At 35.6% G+C, this 10,571-nt stretch overlaps 1 protein-coding gene across 1 annotated transcript; it reads left to right on the plus strand.

The window, feature by feature from the left end:
• Positions 1-2,525: 2,525 nt before the first annotated feature.
• LOC110022709 (DNA topoisomerase 2) lies at positions 2,526-9,231 on the plus strand. The gene is made up of 21 exons (XM_020721782.1): positions 2,526-3,239; positions 3,534-3,826; positions 3,909-3,975; positions 4,078-4,348; positions 4,432-4,631; positions 4,736-4,945; positions 5,041-5,154; positions 5,245-5,358; positions 5,447-5,611; positions 5,697-5,882; positions 5,955-6,110; positions 6,219-6,352; positions 6,431-6,599; positions 6,695-6,886; positions 6,966-7,152; positions 7,223-7,272; positions 7,363-7,788; positions 7,896-8,055; positions 8,142-8,203; positions 8,295-8,388; positions 8,660-9,231. Exons 1-21 carry the CDS (start codon positions 2,655-2,657, stop codon positions 9,229-9,231), a joined length of 4,407 nt encoding a protein of 1,468 aa, XP_020577441.1. The 5' UTR covers positions 2,526-2,654.
• Positions 9,232-10,571: the final 1,340 nt, after the last annotated feature.

Here is a 10,571-nt window from a genome sequence, read left to right on the forward strand (position 1 = left end):
CCAAATTTATATTAAATAGAAATGCCATCAAGGTATGGGTCAAAATAGAATAATAAATGATCATTATATGTAATATAAAAGGTTAAGTAAGTCTTAATTCTCAGAACTACTTTTATGAAGTCTTTTTTAGAAAGTAGAGATTTTGTAGTTTTTGTTATACCAAAGAGAAAAATAAAAATTAATACATTAATAAGAAATATAAGAGTTAGAATTGCAATGCCTATAAGTGATTTTAAGCTTACCCATAATGTTAATAGTGCCAAAGTTGAGAAGGCCAAGATCGCCATAATCCTTAAGAAGAGTGGAAGTACTTTAAGTAATAATGTGTAGTTTCCTATTAGATGAGTTATGATGCAAGAAATTAATAAACATAGATGAGAACTTCCTCTGAAGTCTTTCTAAATATTGGTAGATTTAAATCAATAGTAAAGATACATCCAAATAAAAAAATTTAATGAGTTAAATTTGATAACAACAGATAGAAGCTTTTGTTTCTAACCTAAAACATAAGAGTGCACTTACCAAATATTTAATGGCAATCCATAACATTAGGTGTGTTGGCTTTGATAACTACTTTGAGGTAGTCTCGAGGTAATGCCTTATAATGAAGCCTGTTGTTATCACATTTTTGTTATTATAATCAAGGTTCACAATGTTTGAAAAATAAATGAATGTTTTAGAAGAATTAACACAAAAATTAATTGCCTTGTTAAAAGTATTGAGAATAGCATTGAGGCCATTGATAGAGTAAATATGAACATTTCCAAAAAAAACAAGTTAACTGCATAAATAAAATAAAAGAAATTATAATTTCCAAAAATGGTATTGTTGTTGTATGATTCCATAATGGAGGAGAATGCTTCATAACTATAACAATTAAGTAAGGAGATATAAGGCATCCATGACTTAAACTAAAAGAGGAAGAGAAGAAGCCCCTGATTTTTTTATTTATTTAGGATATTAGATAAATACACATCTTTCACACAAAATATAATTCATTTAATAAAAATGTGCTCAAGCTTTCCATTCTAAAATAATACGTCTATTAACATGTAAAAAACTTTCTTCAAATCAGTTTTAGGACAAAATATCTGAGAAGCGCAAGAAGATTTAAAACTAAAAGGAAGCTCATTAACTAAATTTATATAGTCTACCATGTATTTTCCAATAATGATGGCTTCTTATGTGGAATGATGATACTAGGAAGGAGAAATTTTAGTCTTTTAGCCAATAATATAGATATGACTTTGTAAATAATATTATAATGAGAAATTAATAGAAAGTCATTAAGAGTTTAGACATGAATTTTTTTAGTATGATAGTAACAATTAAATGTTTGGCTCTCTTTGAGAGCCTAGTTTTAACAAAAAAATAATTACTAACTTCAATACAAATAGAATCAATAAGATCCCCAATGTTCTTAAAATATTTATATGTGAAAGCATCATACACATGGGCTTTGTTTGATCCAATTGAAGATGAAACTTTTTTTAAATCCATGTTAGAGAAATCATGAATAAGACTAGCAACCTTAGAATCATTAATGTGGTGCAAAATAAGAAAAAAAATCAGCCTGTATTAAAACACCACAAGAATTACTATTTAGCAAAATAGAAAATAAGGAAACTACTTTAATAGAAACATCATCTTGTGAAATAAGATAATGGTTATTAAAAAGATGTACTTAGCAGTGCATGAATTATTCTCGACTTTAGTTCTTTAATAAAAAAATTAATGTCATCTTCTCCATTAGAAAGTCATATGCACTTAGCGCTTTGCTTAATCTATTAATATTCACAAGATAAATAGCCATAAGCTCATTTTGAGTAGAAGATGCTTGGATAAGTAACTCATGATTGATAGGAGAACTCTTAGTTGATGTAAGATATCTTTGTGCTTAGAATTAAGGGCTAAAATAGAAGAGGAAAGAGTAGAAGAAGAATTTCAATCCCAATTTTTCAAAACAAGCTTAATATTCTTAAGTTTGTTACAAAGATCAAATATAAGATCATCAGGCACTGCATGACTTCATGCATATGAAATAAAATTAAGAAGCTTAAATTTTTTTTCGAAACAGGGAAAAAAATCTGCTCTGCTTTAGGGAAGAAAATAAAAAAAAATAATAATAATTCAGGGCTGCATGCCACATCATTTTAAAAATAATGCTTGTTTTTTTTTTCTCGATGATTCATAATTTGGTTAGATTTAACTTTTACGTACTGAAATAAATAGGAATTTAATTTTTAACAAAAAAAAAATTAATTTAATTTTAATTTTTAGCAAATTTAATTTTAAAATAATTAGGCTATCACGGCGCAGTGTTATTTTATTTTAATTTTTTTAATTTTTTTTAAATCAGAGCAAATATTCTTTTATGACTGAGGTGATGACTATTTCAATTCCAATATTTATTTTTTGAATTTCAATTCTTTTTGAAAAATTAAATACCATTTTAAAAGTTTTATCTTTAATTAAAAGCTCCTTCTTATAAAACTTTAGCCCAACGGATACATTCGCAAATTTGAATTTTGAATCCGAAATTTTGAATCTTGCATTCCCATCTTCTTTATTATAAATCTCGCAAGAACTATACACCGTCCAGCTTCCTTCGCCCTTCCTCTTCTTCACAATCTCCGTCTCCCTTCCCCCTCGCCATGGCCGCCACCGTCCATAAACCCCTCCCTCTTCAGTCCAGCACAACCCACAACTCCATCTCCGGCGTGGCAGGAACGGCCGCCGCCGGCAAGAAGACGATCGAGGAGATTTACCAGAAGAAGACGCAACTCGAGCACATTCTCCTCCGTCCTGATACCTACATCGGCTCTGTGGAAAAGCATACACAGGCTCTGTGGGTCTACGAGAATGAAGAGATGGTACACCGACCCGTGACCTATGTGCCGGGTCTCTACAAGATCTTCGACGAGATCTTGGTTAATGCGGCCGACAACAAGCAGAGGGATCCATCTATGGACTCCCTGAAGGTCGATATTGACGCTGAGGCCAACTGCATCAGCATCTACAACAATGGTGATGGTGTTCCGGTGGAGATCCACCAGGAAGAAGGGGTTTACGTGCCGGAGATGATATTTGGACACCTCCTCACTAGCAGCAACTACGATGATAACGTGAAGAAGACCACTGGTGGTAGAAACGGGTACGGTGCGAAACTGACCAATATTTTCTCCACCGAGTTCATCATCCAGACTGCGGATGGGAAGAGGCAGAAGAAGTACAAGCAGGTGAGGTTGTTAGATTACTAGATTCTCTTCGTAAAATTTTCTGTTGGTATTTTATTTTTTCCGACTTCTTGTGAATTCTTCGTTGCTTCTGAAGACATCGGCCTGTCGGATTAGGGTTTATGTTATTAATCTTCTTGAGGCATTCTCCTATTATGGTTTCCCAGTACTTGATATGACGATGGTTCACATCTTAATCTGCTGATCTTTGTTTCGAAGAAATTTACTCCAGAAGGTACTGGTTTAGGTTACTAACTGTTTCTCATGAAATTCTTACAAGCGCTTTCTCAAATGTAGGTGTTCTCCGGAAACATGGGGACCAAGACCCAGCCCTCCATCACCAAATGCAAGGAAGGAGAGAACTGGACTAAGGTCACGTTCAAGCCAGACCTGCTGAAGTTCAATATGGACCATCTTGAAGAAGATGTGGTTGCTCTGATGAAGAAAAGGGTTGTTGATCTAGCTGGAACACTGGGTAAGACTGTGAAGGTTGATTTGAACGGGAAAAGAGTACCTGTTAAAACTTTTGGTGATTATGTTAACCTTTACCTCCAAACTGCTTCAAAATCTAGATCCGAGCCCCTTCCAAGGTTTGAAAAATCCAAGGTTATTTATCTGCAGCTAGATTCTGCTCAACTTGCTCATATTTGAACTACGTATTATTTAATTTAGGATTGTGGAGAAAGTCAATGATAGGTGGGAGATATGTATAAGCCTAAGTGATGGACAGTTTCAACAGGTTTTTTGAAATAAAGCTTCATGAACTTTACATACCTGTTTTATTTATCCGAGTAACAAAAGATCAACAGACAAGATTTTATTTTGGTTTCCATTTCTTCAGGTGAGCTTTGTTAATTCCATTAACACCATCAAGGGAGGGACACACGTTGAGTATGTCACCAGCCAAATTGCTAGCCATGTGATGAGCATTGTGAACAAAAAGAACAAAAATGCGAACCTGAAACCACACAATGTGAAAAGCCATCTTTGGGTCTTTGTGAATTGTCTCATTGATAATCCCGCATTTGATTCCCAAACAAAAGAGACTTTGACCACTCGTCAAGGAAGCTTCGGGTCAAAATGCGATCTTTCTCAAGATTTTCTCAAGAAAGGTAATAGTTTGTATTGCAATGTTACCTTGTTTGGTTCAGCTCTGAATTGGCATGATTATGAATTCAAATATCTCTGTTTGCAGTGGCTAAGTCAGGAATTGTGGAAAATCTTCTTTCATGGGCTGATTTCAAGCAGCACAAGGAACTGAAGAAGACAGATGGGGCCAAAAGGCAGAAAATCACTGGAATTTCGAAGCTAGACGATGCTAATGATGCGGGAGGAAAGCATTCCGATAAGTGCACATTAATCTTGACTGAAGGAGATTCAGCCAAGGCCCTTGCTGTAAGTTGCACAAGCCTTAAACCAAGTTAAATTATGAACCATTTTTATGTGAGGCTAGTCTTTGTCTGAAAATAACTCTCTCATCTGCGCCATACTTGCAACAGATGGGTGGTATTGCAGTTGTTGGCCGGGACTACTATGGTGTATTTCCTCTTAGAGGTAAATTGCTGAATGTCCGAGAAGCTAGTCACAAGCAGATAATGGAGAACGCTGAAATCCAGAATATAAAGCAAATTTTGGGTTTGCAGCAAGGGAAACAGTATGATAGTGTAAAGGGTTTAAGATATGGTCATCTCATGATAATGACGGATCAGGTTCCAAATGAACTGATAATTTAAGCCTTTTTTTTTCTGTAGAAATGTGAAAAGTTTAACATTTCTAAACTAGCACTCCTGTTTTCCATTTTCAGGATCACGATGGTTCTCACATCAAGGGACTCTTGATTAACTTCATACACACATTTTGGCCTTCTCTTCTCAAAATCCCCTCGTTCTTGGTTGAGTTCATTACACCAATCGTGAAGGTTAGCCCATCGATTCTAAAAAAATCTGATTTTGTGCATTGAAGTATGAAAAAGATGATTTTTGCTACATTTTAATTCTTAACTTTTCAGGCAACTTATAAAAAAACAGGAAAAGTAACGTCTTTCTACACTATGCCTGAGTATGAAGCTTGGAAAGAAAGTTTGCGTGGAAATGCAAGCAGCTGGTCTATAAAGTACTATAAGGTTTGTTTTTGCAAGCACCTTTAATACTGCGACAGCCATCATAGAAATTTCAATATTTTGTAATCTGTTCTAATTATAATGGTCACAGGGATTGGGAACTAGCACTTCCCAGGAAGGAAAAGAGTACTTCCAAGATCTTCAAAGGCACAAGAAAGATTTTGTATGGTCTGATGAACAAGATGGAGATGCCATAGAACTTGCATTCAGCAAAAAGAAAATTGAAGCCAGGAAGAATTGGTTGCGGCAATTTGAAGTAGGAGATAGTATAGCATTTCTTCGCCATTATCAAAATTTTTCACCTTGGCAGGCTCTGAAATTATAATTTTGTATAACTGCAGCCCGGAACTCACCTGGATCAGAATGAAAAACTCATCAGCTACAGTGACTTTGTCAACAAGGAGCTGATATTATTCTCCATGGCAGACTTGCAGCGGTCGATTCCATCCATGGTTGATGGTTTAAAACCAGGACAAAGAAAGATTTTATTTTGCTCCTTCAAAAGGAACTTTGTGAAGGAATTAAAGGTCAGAAAACTGATTTAAATCTAGCTCAATCAAACTCAAATCAAAACATGTTATGAAGCTGTATATTTGCAGATTGGTCAATTTGCTGGTTATGTTTCTGAGCATTCAGCTTACCATCATGGTGAACAAAGTCTCGCCACCACTATAATTGGAATGGCTCAAGATTTCGTAGGAAGCAATAATATCAATCTTCTGCAGCCAAATGGTCAATTTGGAACTCGACACCAAGTATGAATGAAACTTTATTACATGTTTTGAGTTATTTTGTTTTTGCAACTTTTAGTTTATGGTAGTAGTTCTGATATTTTCTTCTTTGTTGTATATGAATGAACTCAGGGAGGCAAGGATCATGCTTCTGCAAGGTATATTTACACAAAATTATCACCCATAACCAGGTTTTTGTTTCCCAAGGAAGATGATCTTGTTCTGGACTATTTGACTGACGATGGACAATCAATTGAACCCACATGGTATTTTATTTCATCTAGCAATTGATTTGTCATTAGCTTGAACCAGATTATCTAATTTGAACTTGCAATAATCTTTAGGTATGTACCAATTATTCCCATGGTCTTAGTAAATGGAAGCGAGGGAATTGGTACTGGTTGGAGCTCTTACATTCCTAATTATAATCCAAGAGATATTGTTAAAAATGTTAGGCGTTTGCTTAATAATGAGCCAATGGTGCCTATGAATCCATGGTATCGAGGTTTCAAGGTAAAGATGATATCTTTTACATCTTTTCATGTAAATAGGTTGGGATTTTCTGCAAATAATATCTGGAATGACGCTTTGTCTGCTCATATAATCAGGGTCTGATTGAGAAAACAGCAGTGAAGGAAACTGGCGCCATTACCTACACCGTCACTGGCATCATGGAGGAGATTGATAGCACCACTGTTGCTATCACTGAGCTTCCAATTCGAAGATGGACTCTGGACTACAAGGAATTCCTGGAATCGTTGGAGACCGGAAATGACAAAGTTAAGGAGCCATTTATTAAGGTAAATAAAGTAATTCAGATAAATGACTTCAATTTTAATGTGTATCAACCTGGTTTGCTATGCAATGCTAATTTTGCAGGACTTTAGAGAATATAGCGATGATGTTAGTGTGCATTTTGAGGTTACATTGTCAGAGGAGAATATGATAATTGCGAAGCAAGAGGGACTTGACAAGAAGTTTAAACTCGCTACTTCTATCAGTACTAGCAATATGCATCTTTTTGATCACAAGGGGGTCATTAAGAAATATGATACGCCAGAACAAAGTGAGTGTTTTTCCTATTGGCATATATCATTTTATCTGCTACATGTCTTGACTCTTAATCAACTTCACAGTTCTTGAGGAGTTTTTTCATTTGAGGATTACATATTATGAGAAAAGAAAGGTGAGATGGCATTGAATAAGTTAACACCTCCAATGATTATTTTCTTGATTTCACATACAAATAAGAGCAATTTATGCCAAATTTGCACAGAAAGCTTTGCTGGATACTCTTGAGTTGGAGCTTCTTAAGTTGGACAACAAAGTTAGGTTCATTCTTGGTGTTGTTGAAGGTCGGATCATAGTTAACAAGAGGAAGGGGGCAGAATTGTTCCTTGAGCTGAAAGAGAAGGGTTTTACACCATTTCCAAAGGAAACTAAGGGAATTGGTGCAGCTACAGCTGGAGTTACAGAAGAAGCTGAAGAATCCGAGGAGACAGCAGAAGTAGTTATAGGTGGAGTGAAGGCCAGTGACTATGACTACCTAATATCAATGTCTATAGCGTCCTTAACCTTGGAAAAGGTTCAGAAACTTTGCGCAGAAAAGGAGAAACATGAAAAAGTGGTGGTGGAGTTGAGGAGTTGCTCGCCTAGCTCTCTATGGAACAAAGATTTAGATGCTCTGGAAAAGAAGCTGGATGTAAGTTGTCTCTTTTAATTACTATCTTTTTTATTATCTTGTATAGCCAATGCATTTTTTTACACATTAATTGAATGATATTTCCTACACATCCATCTCTTGATCAGGAATTAGAAAAACAGGATGCTGAAGCGGAGGTAACTAGGAAAAAAAACAAGGAAAAGGCAGGTAATGGTGGTGCTGCAGCTGCCAAAAAAGCACCAAAGAAGCCAAGAAAGAATAACACGAAGCCTTCTGCTGCAATTGAATCCATGCCAATTGATTCTGGTATTTATTTTTCTTGTGTAGAGTATTGCATTATCCAAGTTCTTTTCCTGGTTCATCTTTTTAGCAATGGAGTATTTTCTTTGCAGAAACTGTTCAAGAGGTACCTAAGCCTAAACCTAAGCGGCGCCAACAGAAATCTACAGCTAAGGCGAGTTCCTAAAAATAATTGTATTCTCTTTGCTATGGTTTTTGTCCACTTCCTCTATGAGCTAAAAATTTCACATTTCATGTCTTCTTAGACTGTTTCTGTTGAAAGTGATGAAGATGAAGCGGTGATTGCTCTTAAAGACAGATTGGCTGCATACAATCTTGATTCGTCTCCTGAAACGAGTGGTATGATGCTTCAACTTTTTTTGAAGATTCACATAAATACCACTCAAATCTTATGTATTTTATATCTTATCTTTACATAAAATATGTATTTCACGTTTTAAACGTTAAAATAGTGATCTTTTTGCTGTGATATGAAAGATTTGGGAAAGATAAATATAGAAAGCAAAGTTCTGGTGTTCAGATATGCAAAGATATATAGGAATTGCGTGGTATGTATGTAGTAAAAGCTCAAATTACTCGAAGACTGTTAAATAACTTGTTTTTTTTACAGCCATGGAGACTGAAACTGTGGTAGAGATTGCCGCAGCTAAAGGACCAAAGAAGAGGGCTGGAGCTGCAAAGAAGCCCCTCAAATTGGATTCAGATGAAGAAGACACTGATGATGAAAACTTCGAGAACGACAAAGCTCCGAGAGGTAAGAAAGGAGGTGGTGGAGGAAGAAAGCCGGCAGCAAATGCGACAAAAACCAAAGCCATAACTGTAAGGAAGAAAGGAGATGCACAGAACAAATCATTGTTGAGCCAGAAGCTCATTTCTGAACTGTTGCCGCCTGCAACAAATGCCGTCAACTCTCCGGAGAAGAAGGTGAGGAAGATCAGGCCATCTCCCTTCAACAAGAAGAGTGGCTCGTTGCTGAACAAGTCTGAAACCAGCGGAAGTGGGAGTCAGGATTCTTCTTCCGGAGCTTCTGCTGAGGATTTTGTTGCGAGGGCAAGGCCGAAGAGGGAGAACAGAGCCAGAGTTGTGTATGTTGAGAGCGTATCAGAAGGATCGGAAGCGGAAGATGAGGAGGATGAGGTCTTATCGGAATATTCAAACTTTGAGGAGGAAGATGAGGATTAGAGGAGTTTTGTTTCGTTGGTTTTAGAGTAGGAAGATGACTTCCGAACTTCTCGGAGGATATTGATTAGGAACGTTTTAACCGTGGCTTCCAAACTTCTCGGACGGATGATGTGTAGGAACGCTTTTAACCGTGGCTGGATTGCTAAAATGCAATTGTTATCAGTTATTTAGCCGAATTTCTATGCAGTTTGTTAAGAAAATTTCAACAGCTTGCAATTCTTATAAATCCTTCATTGCTCATAATGGATTAATATTTCTGCCAATCAAAAAAAAAAAATCCAGTTTTTTTTTTTAAATCCCCCAAAAAATTATATTTATAGCTGAATGTTTTTTATATCAGGGTTGTAATCTTATATGATTTGTGCCCTCAATGTATTTAATGTTGTAATCTTATAGATAATTTTATTGTATCGTGGCTGCTTCAAATTAGAGTTTTATTTTCACCACATTCAAATAATTAGCTAAAAAAGAAGCGATAAGAATTAGGGCATGTTTGGGGGCAACTTATAAGTGTGGGCAGGGTTCTCAAAACGCCGTCGTACCGTTTGGTGTCAACTTATCCGAAATCGTGTTTGGGTTTTTACCTTAAATGTGGGCCGCGGGCCAACCCAGCGGGCCGTGTTTCAGAATAAACAGTTTATCTTAAAACGCATAAACTGTCCCAAACCCACCTTTAGTCATCAATTGAAAGAAATTAAATAAAAATATTACGTTTCAAATTGATAAATTAGCTAAAATTTTGAGTGAGTATTTAGTATTATATATATTATTTTTAACCAAGGATTTAAGAAATATAAATAAAGAAGCAACCAAATAAGTTTCAAATTAATATTTAACTAATTTACACCAGCTAAATAATGGGTCATTTGGAAGCACTTTTATTTTTTGCTTTTTATTTCTTCTTTTTATTTTGTTATTTTATTATATCATTATTATTATTATTTATTTAAATAAATTATCTTTAGTAAGTTGTAATATTGTCGGCACTATTTTTGGTGTGAGGTTTGCCCGTAAGAAGCTGTCGGTCATCGGAATTGAAATCCCGTTGCCCGCTTCGGATGGACGTTTTTTTTTTAAATTTTTATTTTTGAAAAAGATAAGTCAAACTGACCCCATAATTTTCATAATTTAGATGAAAGAGCATTTTACCTCAAATCCTGTATCTATCCCGAAGGATGAACACAAGAATTGAGGGTGAGGCTCGATCAAATAAACTAAAGAAAGTTATGACATCTGTTTGGTCTGCGAAACCAATGTATTAGCCGACAAATTCCCCTATTTAATATAAGGAATTAAATAGGGTTTATATTATGTTGGGTTCGGGAAAAGCTTCCTATAAG

The sequence above is a fragment of the Phalaenopsis equestris genome, unplaced genomic scaffold (assembly GCF_001263595.1).
Source record: "Phalaenopsis equestris unplaced genomic scaffold, ASM126359v1 Scaffold000202, whole genome shotgun sequence".
Lineage (NCBI taxonomy): Eukaryota > Viridiplantae > Streptophyta > Magnoliopsida > Asparagales > Orchidaceae > Phalaenopsis > Phalaenopsis equestris.

Coding starts and splice junctions, on each gene's coding strand:
- LOC110022709 (XM_020721782.1), top strand. CDS start 2,655: ATGGCCGCCACCGTCCATAAACCCCTCCCTCTTCAGTCCAGCACAACC. Junction 3,240..3,533: donor GGCAGAAGAAGTACAAGCAG/GTGAGGTTGTTA, acceptor TCTCAAATGTAG/GTGTTCTCCGGAAACATGGG. Junction 5,612..5,696: donor ATTGGTTGCGGCAATTTGAA/GTAGGAGATAGT, acceptor GTATAACTGCAG/CCCGGAACTCACCTGGATCA.